General features: G+C 48.8%; 1 protein-coding gene across 1 annotated transcript in view; it reads right to left on the reverse strand.

The window, feature by feature from the left end:
* Positions 1 to 20,908, reverse strand: part of PROM1 (prominin 1) — a 103,283-nt gene that overhangs the window by 36,062 nt on the left and 46,313 nt on the right. Inside the window, exons 4-8 of the mRNA XM_056130369.1 lie at positions 11,532 to 11,652; positions 8,639 to 8,702; positions 7,839 to 7,928; positions 1,611 to 1,816; positions 301 to 375 (exon numbers count right to left, since the gene is read on the reverse strand). Of these exons, the coding sequence (XP_055986344.1) occupies positions 301 to 375; positions 1,611 to 1,816; positions 7,839 to 7,928; positions 8,639 to 8,702; positions 11,532 to 11,652 (556 nt within the window). The remainder of the gene's footprint in view (positions 1 to 300; positions 376 to 1,610; positions 1,817 to 7,838; positions 7,929 to 8,638; positions 8,703 to 11,531; positions 11,653 to 20,908) is intronic.

Raw genomic sequence — 20,908 nt, forward strand, 5'->3', positions numbered from 1 at the left:
CTTCCTTCCTTCCTTCCTTCCTTCCTTCCTTCCTTCCTCCCTCCTCCCTCCCTCCCTCCCTCCATCCCTCCCTCCCTTCCTCTTTCTCTCTCTCTTTCTTTCTTTCTTTCTTTCTTTCTTTCTTTCTTTCTCTCTCTCTTTCTCTCTTTCTTTCTTTCTTTCTTCCTTCCTTTTTTCTATTATCTATTTCCTTATTTTTTCTTTCTATTATCTATTTCCTTAAGTTTAATCTACTCTTTAAAATGATGAGAGATGATGTTACTCTATTTAAAAAATGAAACACCAAATCACAAAACGTACCTGTTTGACCAGGCTGAACAAATTGATTCTGTCCACATTGTTGATACTATTAACTTTTTCATCTAGGGATGGAAGCTGAAAACATATGTGAAAGAAAAAGACAAAGTGGTTACCACACACACACACACACACACACACACACACACACACACACACACACGTGCGCGCGCGCGCGCACACACACACACACACACACACACACACAAGATGGTTAAAAAAGAGACATCTTGTATCGAATTCAGTTTCTATATTATAGGGTATAAATTTGGTTCAAATTATAGAGTATTGTTTGAGGAACATAGCCTTTAGAGCAGTCATTTTTAGATGTTGGAGGTTCTCTGGATGCACTTGGCTAAAACTGAAGGAAAGAAATTGAAAGAAATTGAAAATGACCTCACAATTTTTGGACATAGAACATTATTGAATACATTGTGAACAGCCGTTTTTTTCTTTTCTTTTGTTTTGTCTTTAAAAAACACACATTTACAAGCAGTCCAGTGTTTAAGCTGGTGAGTGGTGTGAAACCATTCTTCCCTTCCCAAGGCGGGACACAGGCTTACAAATTCTCTTTTCCCAAACCTTGGCAGATGTCAGGGGTCTCCTGCCTTGGGGTGCAGAGAAGGAAACAGTTCCCTGTTGGTGACAATTCCTGACAAAGAGACCAAGTTCCAGTAATAGCAGGAGGGAGTTGTCAGGCAGAGTCAAAGGAAGGGACTTAATAAGAGCCATACAGTCCAGGGACAGTGTCCTGAAATATCAGTCACCAAAGAAGAAGAATGAGAAAGAACTCCAGTTCTAAGGAGCCAAAAGACTTGCAAAGTTACAGCTGTGTGGTCTTGGACTGGAAACCATGACAAAACTAGTTGTAAAGAGCAGCTTTTATTATTAATTTGGAAGGTGGGTGAAAGGTGGGGCACACTCAGGCGTGCCCAGGGGCTATTCCTGGCTCTGTGGTCAGTAGCGACCCCCTGGTGGTGCTTGAGGGAGACCATATATGGTGCCAGGAATTAAACGGGGGGTCTGTCACAGAGAGGCCAGGACCTTACCTTCTGTATTGTCTAGCCCCTAAAGAGCAGGTTCTAGAAAAATAGGCAAAACTTGAGCATGCACTGTGGATCAGATGGTAGAGTGGGGCGTGCCCTAGTTTGGATCATCAATGGTGGTTATGCCAAGTTTGGAAGTACCCTGAGGGATTGGAATTATTCTCCCCAGGTCACCTGTGGTGATAAGCGAGGCCCGAAGACCCCAGGGAGCCTGAGGCTAACGGGCCCTGGAGAGGTGGCCCCACGCCTACACTGCTGTGCCCTCACCCTGTCCACGGTGCTGTTGACGTCCAGGTCACTTAAGTATAATCGCAGGTTTGAACAACTGGGCTCGACCTTGCAGTCCCTGTGGAGTGTTTGCTCCACGTTGCCCTGGACCTGGCCCAGGCTGCTGCTGAGGCGTCTGGTCAGTGCCTTCAGCTCCGTTAGGTTCCTGTTCACATACGTCAGCCCTTCTTTGGTCCTTCTGATTACTGCAAAAAACAGGGTTCATGTCAAGAGAGGTGCCCGTTTACTTGGTCGCAGCAAAATCCTTTTTTAAAAAATTTATTATTATTATTATTATTAAATTGTTTATTGGGTCACCGTGAGAACAGTTACAAAGCTTTCGTGTTTGAGTCTTGGTCATACAGTGATCAAATACCCATCCTTTCACCAGTGCCCATTTCCCACCACCAACAACCCCAGTATACCCCCTCCCACTCCTCCCCCGCCTGTGTGGCAGATAACTTCCCCATTACTCTCTGTCTACTTAGATTACATTCAATATTTCGACACCAGTCCCAACATTATTATTTGGAATTTTCCTCCAACAGTCAGACCTGCCAAAGAGGCAACATTAGACAATTTGTTTTCGATTGCTGGTTATGAAGAGCAAATGATGTTGCGTGGCTGCCTGTGGCTGCATGATCTTGGAATTTTAAAATTTTAATAATTAGGTTTGGAGTGATTTCTACCAAGAGCTGCTCGGTTCCAAGATTCACTTATGTGTCTCCAGTATTGTGGCCATTAACAAGTTTAATAAGTAGCCAGGAGGGCTGTTTGTAGGTGGCGTCTTGGGTCTCCTGGGGTGGGGGAGGAGAGGGACTGGCTCCCCCCCCCACCCCCCCGCGAGGCTCGGTGTGTGTCATCACTGCTGGCCCGTACCTGGCATTCCTATTCAGTTCTGGGAGATGGTGGCTGCCAGGCTTCCCAGAAAACAGGTGGAGGGACAGCACCCGTTCCCAACTGGGGTGGCCTGGTGAAGGTGGCCTAATGCAGAGTCCGGAAGCATGTTTGCCGAAAGCCGCTGGGTTCCAAGATTCATTTGTGTGTCTCGCAAAATCCTTTTTCACCCCTGCGAGGACCCTGGAGGAGCTTGTAGTGGATTCAGAGTTGCCACCAAAGCACCCAGAGAGGCCCCGTGGGTGTGACAGTGGAAGAGGAAGAGAGGCGTGCAGCCAACCAGCCCAGCCTTTCCAGGCAACGCGGGATGCCTAGTCAGAGCACTGACTGGCCAGCCTGACTGCGTGGCCCAACCCGGAAGTGACTGGCCTGGAGGAACTTCCACGCACACAGATGCAGATCCCACCCAGACGCATCTCAGCCAGCGTCCCTCCAGAGTCAGCGGGAAAACCGCGCGAGCAGCAGAGAAGGTCAGCCCCCCAGCTTCACAACTGCCATGGGAAATGGGCAGTTCTGATATTCTTTAGCGATTTTTCTCTTGGAGCATTGGCAAGGACATGCTGGTGGTCATCACAAAATGTGGGAAGAGTATCCAGGCTGAAAGTCCTCAGAGGTGGCTTTTTTTTTTTTTTTTTTGGTTTTTGGGTCATACCAGGCTATGTTCAGGGGGTTACTCCTGACTCATGCAGGCAGGAATTGTTCCTGGCGGTGCTCGGGGGACCATATGGGATGCTGGGAATCGAATCCGGGTTGGCCACGTGCAAGGCAAATGCCGTGTGCTATAGATCCAGCCCCAGTGGTGGCATTTTTAACCTACTCTATTTGGGGATGCCCAGGGCTGATCCTTCTCCTGGGAAATCTCTAGGAACAGTTCATTATCCTGCTCTCTGCCACAGGAGTTCCCACCAGGGACAGGAATGTTACTCTGATGCAGAAAAGCTCAGGCTGACACGTGCTAACCGGATCTGACCTCGTGAAAATTATTCAGGTCCCAAGATGAGACCACAACCTAATGGTCATGCATGAACTGATACTAAGCCCAGTGCCACAGTCCATCACCTCAGGGGAACAGAAAAATCTCAGAGTTGGCTTCAACCAATGTCTTCTCTTGAATTTTAGTCAAGTCATGTCAATAGTAGTTGAGGTTCTAATAGTTTTAAGACGTTTAAAAAAATAAATCTTAGACCTCTGGGCCTCAGTTTCTTTTTTTTATATTTCCCATGCTCCTTCCAGAATAAATAAATAACGATGGTTCAGCTCAAGTAGAGGCTCCATAAAGAGGTACCATGGATGGGGCTGGAGTGACAGTACAGCCTGTTTGCCTTGCACACAGCTAATTTTGGGATCGATCCCTGGCATTCCATATGGTTCCCTGAGCCCACCAGGAGTGATGCCTGAATGCAATGCCAGGAGAAAACCCCGAGGTCTTCCAGGTGTGGCCCAAAACACCAAAACCAAAACAAACCAAACCAAAATCCCCAAACCAAAAACAAACAAACAAACAAACAAGTAAAGGGCACCATAGCACAACCAAAAGCAAGAACCCAAGTGCAACTCGAACCCACACAACATCCCTCTCCCACTTCATTGTGGTTTGAGCCCTCCCAACTTGGACTTGAAGGTGGACTCCTTTAAGCAAGAAGAGATCAAGAGGGAGTGATGGGTGATGGAATAATAGATGGTCCAGGATGCCTGTGTCCATTTGGGCAGTACCCATCCATAGAGTCCAGGGATGCAGTTGCTGTTCTGCCCTGTCCCAAGAAAGCCTCAAACAGCGATTCCTCCAAAAGCCAAGCAATTGATGCCAGCAAAATACCTGTTGGGAGTACCATTTCTGGGAATATATCCCAAGGATGCAAAAAAGCACAGTGGAAATAACATCTGCACCTGTACATTTACTGTAGCACTGTTCACAATAGTCAGGATCTGGAAACAACTCGAGTGCCTGAGAACAGATGACTTATTAAAGAAATTTTGGTACATCCACACAATGGAATATTATGCAGCTGTTAGGAGAGATGAAGTCATGAAATTTGCTTATACGTGGATGGTCTTGGAAAGTATCAGGCTACGTGAAGTGAGTCAGAAAGAGAGGGACAGACATAGAATGACTGCACTCATTTGTGGAATATAAAATATCATAATATGAGATTAACAACCAAGGACAGTAGTGACAAGGGCCAGGAAGAATGCTCCACAGTTGGAAGCCTGCTTCCCAAGTTGGGGGAGAAAGCAGCTGGGATAGAGAAGGGATCACGATGTCAATGATGGGTGGAGGAATCACTCGGGATGGGAGATGTGTGCTGAAAGTAGATAAAGGACCAAACAGGGTGGCCTCTGAGTATCTGTATTGCAAACCCTAAGGCCCAAAGTAGAGAGACAGTAAGAAGGAAATTGCCACAGAGGCAGGGGGAGGAGTGGGATGGGGATGGGGGGGATGGACACTGGGAACATTGGTGGTGGAAAACGTGCACTGGTGTTTGATCATTGTATGACAAACTTAATCATGAAAGATTTGTAATTACCTCACTGTGATTCAATTTAAATAAATAAATAAACAGATGTAGGACTGGTAAAAAACCAACCAATCAACCAACCAACCAACCAAACAAACAAACAAAAAAACCTGCTGGGTCATCTCAGGTCTGCGCAGACCACTATGCTGTGTGTCCCAAGTCAGAGGAAAGTCATCTCAGAGCCTCAGCATTAGACTGGTAATATTTTATCAAGCTCACAGCGTATTTCCCCTGACCTTCAGCTCAAACATGATTGACACAAGTCAATTTGCATGATCCTGCTGCCCAGAGGGTGCTGGGTGCAGGAGTCTGCAAAGAATTGTTACGGGAAAAGTTAGCCGGAACTATTTTTATATTGAGTTTTGGTTTTTGCCTCAATTCTTTGCTTCTGAAGATCTGGGGATCAAATCCAGAGCCTCACACAGGCAAGGCAAGTACCTTTTTGCTGAACCTTCACCCTCCACCTGTCAGAGCAATTAATTAAACGCACTTTGAGAAACTCTGGCAGCCAGAGAAAATGAACTTCGGCAGCCAGAGAAGAATCAACTTATTCAGATAGAATTATTTTTTCAGACAGAAATTTATTCTTTTACTAATACAAGAAGCAATTAGGAGAAACATTCAGTTCATTTTAATTGCCTTTAATCCAAGGATTTTGAGTCCAATGCTCTCAGCCATCACACAAGGCAAACTGCTGTGCTACGCAGGGAGGGCATTTGCCTCGCACGCGGCTGACCCGGGTTCAATTCCTCCGTCCCTCTCGGAGAGCACAGCAAGCTACTGAGAGTCCTTATGGCGTATTCGATATGCCAAAAACAGTAACAAGTCTCACAATGGAGACATTACTGGTGCCTACTCGAGTAAATCAATGAACAATGGGAGGACAGTGCCGCTGCTGCTAATCCAAGGAATTGCAATTAAGACATGAAAGCTGGGTAAGACATGGGGACATGATGAAGGTTCGCATCAGCAGCCCTACGCGCTCCCAGCCCCTGCCTAGCCCTTAGCTGCTCATCACATTGGAGTTGGCAGGATTAGAAAGCGAAGCACAGAGCTGGCACCCAGCTCACAGCAGAGGCCCAATGACCATCCATCACAGCAACACAGAGATCAGGATGCAGTGGGCTAGATGCTCTCACGACCCATCCCAGACACCCCATGGGAGCCAGCATTCCAAATGCGCCAAACCCCAAGGGTCCCTGGGTACCATCCTGAGGTCACACCAGCACCTGACCTCCGCGTTCCTTGCTTTTTCTCCAAAGTTATAGCAACTGTCTCACCACAGATAGCTCGGAAACACAACCTGCTATCTTACCAGCTCCAGTGCCCAGGAGGCAACTCTCTGGGCGGGGGTGGGGTGTGGGGTGGGGGGAGGAGGGGCTGCCCTCCCTGCACTAATGTCTCCCAGGGTCAGCAACGGGCAGGAAGAAGGAGGCACGGGGAAGGTTAGGGGTGGAAGCAGGGAGAATGGGCCTTGCAGGCTCTTCCTTGTCTGGGCCTCAGTTTCCTTGTATGGACAATCCGGCTGGTGATGAGAACAGGCACTCCCAGCCCCTGCCCAGCCCTTAGCTGCTCATCACATTGGAGTTGGCAGGATTAGTAAGCGAAGCACAGAGCTGGCACCCAGCTCACAGCAGAGGCTTGAGGTATCAGCAGGAAGGACACGCCTTCAGATGCCACACTGACCCTTCACAAAGTCAGGCAGAAGTCCAAGGGGTTTAATCAATTAACCACCTTAATGAACGGGTGTTAATGAATAAAATCACTAAACTTTCAATCCCTGAAAATTCATCAGTTCAGACTCATGCCATGTCCTGGTTGTCACTCTTTCCAGAAGCGTGGGAGGCCTTCAGCCCAGAGGGAGAGAGTGCCCCAGGGAGGGGCCAAGTCCCCGCGTCCCACGCCACCTCCTCCCGTGCGGCCCTCTGACTCAGGAACAGTATTTCATGGATGGGAACATGTCACGCCTTTCACCAGGCTGACCATGTCCTCCGACCCTCCCCACACCCGGATGCTCGGAGGTCCTCAGGCAACAGCTGGACAGGCAGCTGGGTGCGTCGGTGTCTCTGTACACTCTGACCCCCTTGTGGCAACTTAAGATGAATAGAAGTATGAGGGGGAGGGCACATTTGCTTTGCAGCATGCAGCTGACGCGGGTTCAATCCTCGGCATCCCACAGGGTCCCAAGAGCACTGCCAGGAGTGATTCCTGAGTGCAGAGCCAGGAGGTAGACCTGAGCACAGCCTTGTGTGGTCCCCAAACAGAAACAAACACACACACAAACACATTATGTGTGAGAGGTCAGGACACCACTCAAAAGGTTGAAGCTCAGGTCTAGGGTGCTCAGGGCTCCAGGCTTGATTCCCCCGACACCCTGGGGCCTGATGAGCACTTCCAGGTGTGGCTCTGGCAGCCTCCAACACTGCTGAGACCCACCGAGGACACGGCCAACGCTCCTGGTGAACAGGCAGGTGCCTACTGTGTAGAGGTAGGGGAGGAAGGGACGAGCAACCAACACACCGCCATTCCCGTTGGCCACTCCTCCAGAGCAGGTCTGGACAGTGAGTGAGTCGTTAGGGGGTCCCTCAGCGGGGTCCCTGCTGCTCTTGAGCCCTCAGTACTGAAGCCACAGACAGACAGACCGCCAGCAGGAGGTACCGTTCTCCAACGCCCTTCCCGTGGACACAGCGGCCCCTGTTGCTCAGACCATGCCGCGCGCCTCTCTGGACTCGCCCAAGGAAGACGCAGCCCCCAGGTCCAGCGAGTGACTGCCGGGGCCATCAAGGGCCTCAGCCCCTCCCACCGCAGCACTTACCCTGGGCCATGGTCAGGACGTCTTCTAGAACAGGGGACACTTTGGGCTTCAGTGCCTCGTGGATTCTGTCTCCCAGCAGTGGTTTAACGTCTAGGGTGGAGCGGAGGGGATGGTGAGGGTGTGTGACCTGGGCCCCTCCTGCTAGCCCCCTCTTGCCCCCCCCCACCGCCACAGAAATGAGCCTCATCCCTGGGCTCTCCTGCAGCGAGACCCCGGTTCATTGTAGACCCTGCAGAGGGCTGCGGGTCGGGTTTGTGGGAAGTTGGGACTTTGGCTGGAACTTTGTGGTTTAAAATACACCCCCTGACGTCAGCATGATCCGTCTCCACCTGCCAGCTACTCTGGTGGCCCTCCAGTGGCATACACTTGACCCCTGTCACCCAGTTTACCCGCCTCCCTTCCTCATCCCTTCTGGGGGCCACTTATAATCTAAGAGTGTGTTTTGCTTCTCCATTTGCCTTGTTTCTGGCCTGCCACTGTGTGCAGGGCAGTCTCCCGGCCTCTGCCTTTTTCCATCTGCATAAGTTCACTAAGTGTCATCCCCTCAAGGTCCACCCACACGTCAGCTTCCCTGTCACCGGTCCACCCACACGTCAGCTTCCCTGTCACCGAGGAGTGTTCCACAGCAGGGTTTACTCATTAAGTAACAAACCGCAGACTCCCCACAACTCTGGAGAATCTCTCTCCTGTTCCCACGGTCATGCAGAAACGAACAGCACACTTCACCGCCTCGTGTCTTGCGGGCACTGCATCTCCTAGCCAGAGCAAGCAACTCAGCGGTGAGGTTAAATTGTACTCACTGTCCAGGTCGGAGAACACTCTTTCCTTCGTGGGATTATACTGGTCCACCATGTAATAGATTTGCTAAGGAAAGAAATAAACAGACCAAACATGAAGCCACCCCATCTAATAATGTTCAAAACCACAGTAAGGAGATTTGACATACAAACATTTTCCTGAATGACATTTTTAAAGCAAGCAGCTTTCGAGAGAGAGTTTTATTTCTGGACAGCCAGCTTTCTTAACAGCACTCCAAAGCACTCCTGGCCTAAGAGACATGATGGTTCTACTTCTGGAACTGGCCGTGAGGCTCTCGGGGTTGACCAACCCCCTTGGCATGTGACCAGGCAGACCAGGCATGTTGCTGCCTGCATGGCCACTGCCTTTTTTTGAGCAAAGAAAATAGTGGGCAGCTCAGACAAGGGGTGCCACCTCCTGCTGGAGGAAGTACGAAGAATGCAATCACCTTCTGGAACCTTCCACACGAGGACAGCTGACGTCCAGCTGCAGCCTGCAAAGGAGCCCAGGCTCCTGTCGACTGTGTGTCCCTTCCCTTCCCCCCACCCCCACAAACTACTGGTCAGCCTGGACCTTCACTCCCCAGAAACTGGCCGTTATTTCAGTGGAAATGGGCACTGCTATTTAATTGTTCATGTCTATAATGATTAAAAGAAATTTAGCTATCTTCTGCTTTTAGGGCCACACTTGGCCATGCTCAGGGGTTACTCCTGGCTCTGCCTTCAGGAATCACTCCTGGTGGTGCTCAGGGGACCATATGGGATGCCGGGGATCGAACCCAGGTTGACTGCGTGCGAGGCAAACGCCCTACTCGCTGTGCTATAGCTCCAGCTCCTGTCTTCTTATGCACAGGACCAGTTCTACTCCTCTGCAAACTGCCCCAGATTCTTTCCCAGATTGGCGAGAGCACTTCAGGATCGCACATAGTCTGAGTGTCCCTCACAGCCATGGCGATCCTTCTAGGTCTGGGAAAGCAAGGCCATCCTCACCAGGTGGGACTGCTGTGTGAGTCTCCCTGGAGAGCCTTTGGAATGAGGGATTCAGAACTGGAATTTGGAGCCAGAGAAATAGTTCAGCGGAAGAGCTTGACTTGCACATGGCTGACCCAGGTTTGATCCGCAGCATCCCACATGGTCCCCGGTGCACTGCCAGGAGTAATTCCTTGGTGCAGAGCCAGGAGTGACCCGTGAGTATCATCACGTGTGACCCTCAAACAAAAACAAAATAGGAATGTATTCACAGATTTGGGGAAATGGAACATTTGCCTTTGTGTACAGGCTGTAAACATTAAACATATGGATCAAATTGACTTCTTTCAATATTGACAAAAATGTGTCCACTTCTTGTTCTTGCCATTTCAACCACACATTGAGGAAGGAGTGACACATTTCCTGTGCTTCTATTTTTACTGATATACCTGGGAACATATCCTAGTGGGAGGCGGCCTTTGGGTTCTGTGGGCCATTGGTGTAGTCAATGGGTGGGGCCCACTCTGCGGGCGGGTTTTTACTCAGAATTCATTTTTTTTCCCCTTCTCTGTTCTGGAGGTGAGGAGAGCTCCCAAGCGGATCTTAGGCCATCTGGGCCACTCTCAGTGATAGCCCCTCAGCTGGGATGACAGTTCTACGCGGGGGCCCAGGGTGTGGTGCTACTGGGGGTCTAGGGCGCTGGGGACCACCAGGGCCACAGACAACACTTGGGCAGGGGGCAGAGCTCCAAGGCTCCACTCAGCGAAGCTCAGGAAGTCGTGTGGTGCCAGGGCTCAGAGTCAGTAGGGTGGCTTCACCCCTGGACTATCTTGGCAGCCCCCTGACGTCACTGTTGCAGTCATGTCCTCAGAGAGCAAGACGGGCCGGAGAGAGAGAGCAGGGGACGGGGCACTTGCCTTGCGTGTGGCCGCAGCAGCTGGCAGCCCTCATTGGAATCCCGGGCACCCCATATGGTCTCCTGAGCACTGCCAGTGGTCACTCCTGAGCAGAGTCATGAACAGTCTCTGACTGTTCACTGGGAATGGCCAACCACCATCACCACCACCAAAAAAAAAAAAAAAAAAAAAGGCCAGGTACTCCCATGCTTCTGGAGACAAACAGCCACCTGGGTTCCCTCACCTGCTCGTGCTCTCCTTTCTTCTCCTTTCTAGGGAATTCTCTGCATCCTCATGGATATTAAGCAACTCCAGATGTTTACGGAGTAGAAAGTTTTTGTTTTCATCTATTTTATTTATATTTTTGTTTGAGCCACGCCCAGAGGTGCTCAGGGTTCACTCCTGGTGGGCTCAGGGGACCACAGAGGGTGTCAGGGATCAAATCCAGGTCGACCGTATTCAAGGCAAGTGCTCTGCCTGCTGTGCTACCTCCCCGGCCCCTACAAAGGCCTTATTACAATAGCGACGTCCTACCAGGCCTGGGGAGCTTTTTCCATCAGCAGCAAGATCTTCTACAGACAAATCCTGGGCCGCTCAAATGGGTGGGATCCTGTACTACGGGCACTCTCATTTTACCTGATGTCGCCATAAATTGAAGCAGAAACAGCCAATTCTGAAATGATGCTCTGTGCACTCTCGGAACTCACTCACACTTTATTTCCTCAGTGAGGACACTTAAAATGAGCGCCCACCTAGACAGACTCTCTGGGCCCGCCTGGACCCCAGACACGGAGGAGGGGCCAGACCCATTGGGCAGAGTTTCCTTCGCATGTGGCTGACGTGACTTCAACCCCCAGCACCCTGTACGGTCCCCTGGGGCCTCCGGGAGTGATCCCTGAGTGAAGAGCCAAGAATAAGCCCTGAGTACTGCCAGGCGTGCCCTTCAACCCACCCCTCCAGAGGAAGGACTTGGAGGAACTCTGGGAAACCACAGTGGGAAGTGTCCTGGGGTGCGTGTCTGTGACCTTTACCTCTGGGATGGAGTTCAGGTAGGTTCTCAGGTCCTTTATGTTACTGACTGCCAGCTTCCGGGTATCGGTTCCCAGGTTCCTCATGTAATGATTTGCCATAAACACACAGACGATGCCAAAGCTGCGGGGATGGAAAGGAGAGAGACGAGCACAGACGTGTGAGCCAGGGCTCTGCCGGGGGCCCTGTAGCAGGTCGGCGGGAGTGAGGGGAGTCAGCCCCAGGGCCCTCTGCGTTGCCACAGCTTCTGCCCACACGCCGTCCTCGCCCCCATCCGGATGGGGCCCGCACCCCGCACTTGGAGAGGAGCACACCCAGGCACACAAGTGGGACAGAGGAGTGGAGCTGCACTCCCAGGAACGTGGAGGGGACACTGAAGTCACAGAGGGCGGAAGGGCTGTGTGTGCATGCGTCTATGTGCGTGTGTGCCATGTGTGTGCGTGTGCGTCTATGTGCTTGCGTGTGCATCGTGTGCATGTGCATATGTATGTGTGTGTTGCATGCATGTGTGTGCATGTGCGTGTGTATGTGTATGTGCACACGTGTGTGAGGTACACAGTCTCATCCCTGCCTGGGTCTGCATGAAGGTAAATACCCCCTTCCACAGCTCCGTCCCCCCAGAGAAGCCCGCCAGGGAAAATACCCAGTGGAGAGTGGTTTGGACATTCTGATGCCTTTGGATTCTCAGATTGTCATTGCTATTATTATTTTTTAAAACCAGTGTCCACGTTATGAAAGAAACACAAGGGGCTGGAGATATTCCAGGGGCTAAGTCACTTGTCTTACTGGCCACAGTCTGATCCCTGGCACCTCGTGTGATCCCCCAATGACCACGAACACAATCCTTGAGCATAGAACCAAGAGTAAACTTGAGCTCGTCAAGTGAGACTAGCACGGTAGCACTGTCCTCCGGTTGTTCATCTATTTGCTCGAGCAGGCACCAGTAACGTCTCCATTGTAAGACTTGTTGTTACTGTTTTTGGCATATCAAATACACCACGGGGAGCTTGCCAGGCTCTGCCTTGTGGGCAAGATACTCTCAGTAGCTTGCTGGGCTCTCCGAGAGAGACAGAGGAATTGAACCCGGGTCGGACGTGTGCAAGGCAAACGCCCTACCCGCTGTGCTGTCGCCCCAGCGAGTCTAAAAACCCAAAATTGATTAAAACCTCCTTCACAAGTTCTTTGAGGATGAAAATGCCAGAGGAGAGGGAAAGATGAAGTAGGAGAAGAGTTTCACCCATCAGGGCCAAGCACTGGTGTCCGTCCTCTCTCATTTTCCTTCCACAGAGAGAGCCAAACAAAGCAAAACTGTTCAGTGCTTATATTCGGGGACATAAAACTTTCACTAATGACATCATTTGTTCGTTTGCTTCATGGAAAGTCATGCTGATGTTCTTAGGATGCGGACACTTCTCTCCATGGGAGACACACTCCCCATCGTTTCCAAAGTTCTATCTCAAAGGCACTTTGCAAAAAACCCCTGCTCAATGTGGCAATAACATATATTTTTCCAGACACTTAAAATGTCTATATTTAATCATCTTAAGGACTCTTCACATTAGCAACTAAGGGTCCCTTTGACCTTTGAACGTTGCCAATTGGCGGGGCTTTGCCAGATCTGGCCACTAGATGTCAGCAAGGAATCACATAAACTCAGAAAACATTTTTTTTTTTAAACCAAATTGTAACTAAAATTGTTTCCGTGGAAGCTGTGGTTATGTTTCTAGAACAGCACTTTGCAAATAACCTGTAGAAAGACCGGAGTGGGGGGGGGGGGGTTCAGGGAGAGGAGAATGGTGTCTCGGGGGAGATTCTGGTGCAGAGAATGAGCTCTAAGACCCTTCCCCCAAGCAACACCCTTCCTGCACACGCGCTGTATCCGTAGGAAGTGAGCATGGGACCCTTTTCCCTTATTGCGCTTTTGGTTTTCTTCCTTTTCGACCACACCGGGAGCTTGGGGTTGCTCTGCCTGTGCTCAGGGGGAGCTGGGGTGCTGACTCAGGCTGCCAGCAGAGCCTGGACCCCCGCCCACTGGGCAACCCGGCCCAGGGACACTCTTGGCTTCAGAAGATCCGCATTCCTAAGAAACCTCTCAGTCCTGCCTGAATGGGGACACTTGTTTAGCTGTTGCTTGCTTTCCTGGGTCGGGCTCCGGGTCCTGGGATGGCTCCCCGCGGTGTTCAGGGAAGCTCATGGGGTGCTGGGACCGAACCCCACTGGACGTGTGTAAGGCGGGAAGCCCTACCCGGGACCCCAGCCCATCACGTTCTTGATTGTTCCAAAGAACACTGGTTCCCCGCTGGCCTCCCCCAAACCACTTCCCCCTAAGCTGGTTCCCTGCATTCCTCGGGGCTCCTTGGGGCTCCAAGTTTACCCCAGAGGTGGGCCAGGTAGGGCAGCTGGGCTGGACAGGCCAAAGGGACCGACCCTCCACGCCCCCACAGCCCCACCACTACAGCCATCGCCGTGCACGGTGTAAGGGAGGAACCACCCGGAGGGCTCCTGTCTGGCAGGTGGCTGACTGGGGACCCCAGCACCCAAGACGGTCCCCTGAGCTCGCCAGGAGAGAAACCTGAGTCTGGAGCCAGGAGTAAGCCCTGAGCCCTGCCAACATACCAAAAAGAAACAAAAAAAAAAAGACCCTTTTCTCTTGGGGCCTTCCCTTGCTGCGAAGGGACAGCCAGGAAAGAGCTTCTGGAGCTGCAGAGGGTCTCTGGTCCATGGGAAAGTGAACACATCCAGGGTGGGTGGGTTAAAGGCGTCCATACCCGCTGAAGGTGGGCTGAAGGGCTGGACTGACTCTTTGGATTCACTTAGCCATGTTTTCTGAGTCTGAACCCATCTTCGCTCCTTTGTTGGTTAAACTACTCATGAAATCAATGATGGTATGAGGCAGATTGCCCTGAAATTACTCTTATATTTAAAAAAAGATAAAATGCTAGTTTCAACACTCAGTTCCTGTCTAACCTTTTATTACCTGTATTACAAACCATAAGACCCAAAATTATATACATATATATATAGAGAGAGAGAGAGAGAGAGAGAGAAGGAAAGAGAGAGAGATGGGAAATGTACATGGGTGAAGGGACAGGTGTTGTAACACTATATGATCAAAACCCAATCATGAACAACTTTGTAACTGTGTATCTCACTGTGATTAAAAAATAATAATAATAAAATTTTTTAAAGTTAAAAAAAGAAATCTGCAACACAATAATGCTATGTAATGCTTTCTTTTCTTCTCTATTTTTTGTTTGTTTTTGAGTCATGCTTGGCAGTGCCCCGGGGCTACTTCCAACTTGATGCTCTAATGTTGAATTTTAAATGCAACATAATATATTGATTTATTTGACATTCATTTATTTCGTGTGGCGGCATCTGAGCTTAAAGTGACTGACACCACTGTTTTGTAGTAAAGTGCAGCCAAATTGAAAAGATCCAAACTCCTGCTAATCAAGTAGAGAGTCACTTAAAATAAAAGTATTGATCTGTACTCAGTAGAATTCAAGAAGAAAATTCATCACTTTCGAAGCTGATCTTCAGACCCACGGAACTTTCACATTCAAATCGAGGCTGGCGAATGTCAGTGTCAGCATTAGCCCGCAGAGAGCGGCCAGTGCCAAAGAGCGCGGAGGGAGCTCTGGAGAGGGGGACTTGGACATGTGGGTCAGGACTGATGCTTCGAACAAGTGTCCCCTGGATGGCCAGTTAGCAGTGTCATCTCTCCCATGTAGTCACAACAATCCGGAAATCTGGATTCTTATGCAACTACAGCCATCCTGAACAATGAACAACGAATCAGAGAATAAAAACATTACTATCATGGCTTCGGGTTCACTCCTGGGTGCTGACCGGCTGCTCTGGCTCGATGTTCCGGAGCTCCAGGTGCTGGCGGGGTCCTCTGCGTGGAAAGCAGGCACTGGGTCAGCTCCGGGCCCCTCTCCACCCCCAAACAGGCTCGACTGATGGTCTCCACCTGCAAGCCCTAAAGCTTCGATTTAAGCCTTTCCTGGCTGTGGGCTTAGGCACACCTCACTCTCTTTTGCTCGTCTGTTTTTTAGTCCATACCTGTTGCGCTCCAGGAGCACTATTGGTGGAGCTCGGAGGACTGTCGGTGGTGCCATGGATCAAACCCAGGTCAGCCACTTTCCAGGCAAGCGCCCTCCTGGCTGTACTATCTCTCTGACACCATTCCTTACGGTTTTTAAGTAAGGAAACTCAAATACTTTATATATGTTTTAAACACACACTCCTCAACTATAAGTATGAAGAAACTGAGAGGAACCACGTGTCAATGACCAGAAGCTCTCCACATTTGATTAAAAACAGGGACTTTTATGCGGTGGAACAAGATTTCTTGGGATTTGGAACATGCGGCTGAAATTTGTTTGTATAGCACATTGGCACTACATTTGAGTTTCTCTATGGACAGGACAGCTTTCTTGTAAATCTTCACACCTATAAGTATAAGTCAAGTGTAATGTTATTCTTTAAAAGTAAATACTTGTAGCTTTTAAAGAGCAAGGCTAAACTTTTCAAATGTAAAGCGATGTTCTTCCTGCCAATTTCTGTTGACTTAATGAAAGTAACCAATAAAAGGCAAATAAATATTTTCAGAAAGCAACTGATTTGGGAGTTTTTTTTTAGGGGTGGAGGGGCCACACCTGACAGTGCTCAGGGCTTACTCCTAGCTCTATGCTCAAGGCTCTCTTCTGTCATACCAGGGATTAAACTGGAGTTGGTTGAGCACAAGGCATGAGCCCTACCAGTTATATTATTCCTCTGACCCTGGTCTCATTTTGGGGGGGGGGGGTCAGACCTGGTGATGCTCAGGGGTTACTCCTGGCTCTGCACTCAGGAATCACTCCTAACGGTTCTTGGGGGTGATACAGGATGCCAGGGATCAGACCTGGACCAGCTATACGCTCTGCTCTCTGTACTACCGCTTTGGCTACCCTGGTCTCATTTTTAAAAGAGAGTTCTCAGCTGGAATGTAAACTAACTAGGGTGCTTCCTCCCATTAAAAAAGTCCCTCTGGACCAGAGAGAGAACAGGATTAAAGTGCTCTCCTTGTACTTTAATCGGGTGTTAGATCCCCCGAACTACGTATAGTCTGAGCACTGTGAGACTTGATTCCTGAGCACCACAATATCCAACCCCCACCCTACACCCCAAAATAAAAAAAATTGAGAAAGAAAAAGAAATTCATGTGATTTTTAGGCTTCTAAACTCCATTTCTCTTCTAGAACCTGCGCCCTCCTGGGCAAGCCCTGACAGTCACGTCCTAATGAAAGATGAACTTTGAGAGCAGCCATCTCCTGCGAATGGCTAGGATTTGATTTTCACTGCCATAATTGGCAGAATCTGACTTATCGAATTTGGGAACTCAGAAATAAGGGCCTGGCTATTCTCCATTTTTTGTTGTTGTTGTTGTTGATTATGGCCTTTTTGAAATTCTGAAAAATGGAGTGATGACAAGTGCAAAGCAAAGGAAAGAGAGGAAACTGGATTTTCCTGGAGTCAGTCACATCTGCTTAAACAGTCTACACTGACAGGTGGAATTCGGCTGAGGTCAAGGAGGCTGAAGTAAACACATGTCAATGTCTGTGGAACCCTAACGTCCCCCAGCTGTCTTTAGAAAAGTTCAAAAAGAGCAAGAACATGACACATACATTCCACCCTCAGGGGCCTCTCTCCTTAATACTTCTGCATTTCTCAATTAAAAAATTTTTAAAAAAGATTTTGAAAATGTTTAATAACAAAGATGGATGAAAAATCAAAGTACTCATGACTAATTCAAGATCTAACTTCATGGGTCAAGGAAGCAGTTTAGTGATAGAGCACTTGTCTAGTATGTGCATGGCACTGGGTCTGACCAAAAAACAAAATTAGGGGCTGGAGCGATAGTAGAGTGGAGAGGGAGCTTGCCTTGCAAGCAGACAGGCTGGGTTCAATCCCCGGCACCACCTATGGTCCCCTGAGCCTGACGGAAGTGATTCTTGAGTGCAGAGCCAGGAGCAACTCCTGAGCACCACTAGGTGTGGCCCAAAAAAAGTTTTTTAAAAAAAAACTTCAGTAAAAGAAAATTTGTAAAAATTGTTTTATCTCACCATGGGGTCATTAAGTCCTTGTCTGAGAGCGTACTAAGCTGTTCATTGCTAATTGAACCTCCTGTTTTATTGCTTCTGGAGCAGAGCTGGGTTCTATGTTACTTTCCCTTCTAATCTGATGTGCTCCTACTGGGATATCAGTATTATAGAATTTGGAGGTGTCACACAGCCGCAAATGCGGCCACAAGCTCCAGAAACTTAAGCATATGTAGCTGGGCTATACGTTTCCATTGTGACGGCTGTGGGGTGCGGGTGGCTGCCGGGGGATCCTAGAAGAAGGAGGGGTGGAGGGACGTTGGCCCCCACTCTAAGAAGACCCCAGAGTTCTCAGCCTGTAAAACTGGCATACCTGGAATTTTTGGCAGTTCCCCTGTAGTTTTATTCTCATTCTTCTCTTATTTTATCTATTCTTCTGATTTTGTTAACATGATTTCTTCTCTTTTTTATCTAATTATACTGCAGAAATCTTTGTTTTTCCCTTGGTCTTTAATCTTCTTGACTACTGTTGATTTCTTGCAAGCCCTATTATTCAACCCATGAGGTTGAAGGTACTTGAAAAAACAAGGGGCATTTCAAAAGGAAGATATCTAATTAGCTAGCCTAAGTTTAGAAAGCCAACGCAAAGATGCATAAACTTCTAATCTGAATTTGAAGTAGACAGGCTTAAATGCTGCCCTTAGTTAGATCTTTGTGATTCACCTGAGTTCATTGCATTATGTGAAATAAATTAGTTTTAAATTTGTCACTTATCCTCAAAGAGTTGATCAACTTTGGTTTAGTTATGGTGAAATTTAGAATTGTGACTTTCAAATTATTAAGTTTTACCTGGATGGAGGAAAAAAATGTTATGCGAATGTGTAGGAGGTTATAGAGTCATTGTACATTGAAATATGTCCACTGTCCATTGTCCTCCCGTTGTTCATTGATTTGCTCAAGTGGGTCCAGTAACATCTCCAGTGTGAGACTTGCTGTTACTGTGTTTGGCATATCGAATACGTCACGGGTAGTTTGGCAGGCTCTGCCATGTGGGCGAGATACTCTCAGTAGCTTGCTAGGCTCTCCGACATTGAAATAAGAAATTCTAAATAAAATATACTAAAAACCCTTGTCTAAGTTCATTTAATAGGTTAATTTTCAAAATAAAAATAGTCTTCATTTAATATAGAAATGAAAACTGAGTTCATGACTGACTTTGAGACCTAGGTTTGGTTGGGGAGAGGGGTGAGCATGCCTGGGGGTTTTTAGGGGCCATCTGTGGCTCTGAGATCAGGAACAGGTCATATGTGGTCCTGAGGACTCTAACCAAGGTCACAGATGCTGCAGTCATGTGCAAGGTGAGTGCATTATCTCTGGTACTCTCTAGCCCCTGGCTTTGTGATTTTATAAATAACATAAATATTTCAGTCAGGATGAACTGTAATGTATATAATACATAAAGCACATAATGAGTGTTATCTGCAATGTAAATAAAAGACCACTGAAGGGGTCAGAGTGATAGTACAGTGGGTAGGGAGTTTGCTTTAAAAATACTGACCTGGGCTTGATCCCTGGCATCTCATATGGTCCCCAGACCCCTCCAGAAAGGGTCTCTGAGTGCAGAGCCAGGAGTAAGCCCTGAGTACTTCCAGGTATGGCCCCCAAACAAAACTCAAACCAGACCATTTAAAAACTAGAAATCCGGGACAGAGCAATAACACAGAGGTAGGATGCTTGCCTTGCACATGGCCGACTCAGAATCCCCAGCAGCCCATATGATCCCTCGAGACAGAGTCAGGAGCTAGCCCTGAGCAATTCCTGCTTCCAGGTGGGGCCCAAAAACAAAAACAAAATGAAACCCCAAACAGGATAAATGCCTTATTTAAAAAAACTTGAAAGCCTGTATTATTTAAGGAATGCATAATAAATGCAAAATGTAAATCTATAGACATTTATTTAAGTAAAGTGCACATACAACTGCAGGTAAGTAAGTAAGTAAAGTAAAGGCCCTCCCGTTGATCGTCGATTTGCTCGAGTGGGCCCAGTAACGTCTCCATTGGAGACTATGTTGTTACTGTGTTTGGCATATCGAATACATTACAGGGAGCTTGCCAGGCCCTGCCGTGTGGGCGAGATACTCTCGGTAGCTTGCCGGGCTCTCCGAGAGGGGCGGAGGAATCGAACTCGGGTCGGCCATGTTGGCTGCCTGCAAGGCAAACGCCCTACCCGCTTTCCTGAAATCCTATCACATGGATCAATGTCCACTAAAAATTACTAATTTGCTATCAGGCCAAAAGGAGACGTTAGGACAAATGTCTCCTAAAGACACAGTGAACCCTGGAAAGCTCTGCCGTCTGTGCGAGGAGGGGGTAGGATGGAGTCTGGCATACAGGGAGGACTTTGGGGTCCCCTGTGCTCAGGTAGGTCCTGGGACTATCATTAATATCTTCCTGGCAGCTGGGCAGGATGTAACTACCACCACAGCAACAGGGTCTGGGCATTCCTGAAGAGTCTTCAGACCCAAGGCAGAGAGACAGGAACTCCTAAACTGTCTTCAGAATTCAGTGTAAGAAACTCTCTAGCTGAGAGAAAGGAGAGAGAGAGAGAGAGACACAGAGAGACAGAGAGAGAGACAGAGAGAGAGACAGAGAGACAGAGAGAGATAAAGGAGAGGAGAGAGATATGGAGAGAGAAACAAAAAATGGAGAAAGAAATGGAGAAAGATAAATAGAGAGAGAAAGAAAGAAATGGAGAGAAATGGAGAGGAAGAAATGGAGAGGGAGAGAAAGAGAAATGGAGAGAGAGAGGGCGAGCCTGACAGAGAGAGACAAAGGGACAAAGGGAGAAGACAGACGCTCCCCACGAGCCCATCTTGTGAAAAACAAGGTCGTGACATCAGTTCACTCTTTCCCTGGGCTCCCGTTCACCCACACATTACTGAGGGCTATTATTTCACTATTTTCGGCAAAGGTGTCTCCTTAAAACCAAACAGGCATTGCTGTAGAGGATGTGGGGACCCACCGGACTGTGCTGGAGGGTGGCAGAGGGGGGAGATCCCTGGCTGTTCGAGTTTAAACTTCAGCATGACTGAGTTGGTGATTCTTGGCGGTGGGGTGTGGGTTGGAGAGAGAGCACCGGGGTTAAGGAGCTGACCTTGCCTGCCCTGGGCCTCGCTCAGCACCTCCTCTAGTTAATTCTCCAAGTGCTGCTGGGAGTGATTCCCGAGCAGAGCCAGGAGAGAGCACAGCCAGGTATGACTCGAACAACGAATGAAGAAACTCCATTCCAAATGG

This window comes from Sorex fumeus, unplaced genomic scaffold (assembly GCF_029834395.1).
Source record: "Sorex fumeus unplaced genomic scaffold, SorFum_2.1 ptg000077l, whole genome shotgun sequence".
NCBI classification, from domain to species: domain Eukaryota; kingdom Metazoa; phylum Chordata; class Mammalia; order Eulipotyphla; family Soricidae; genus Sorex; species Sorex fumeus.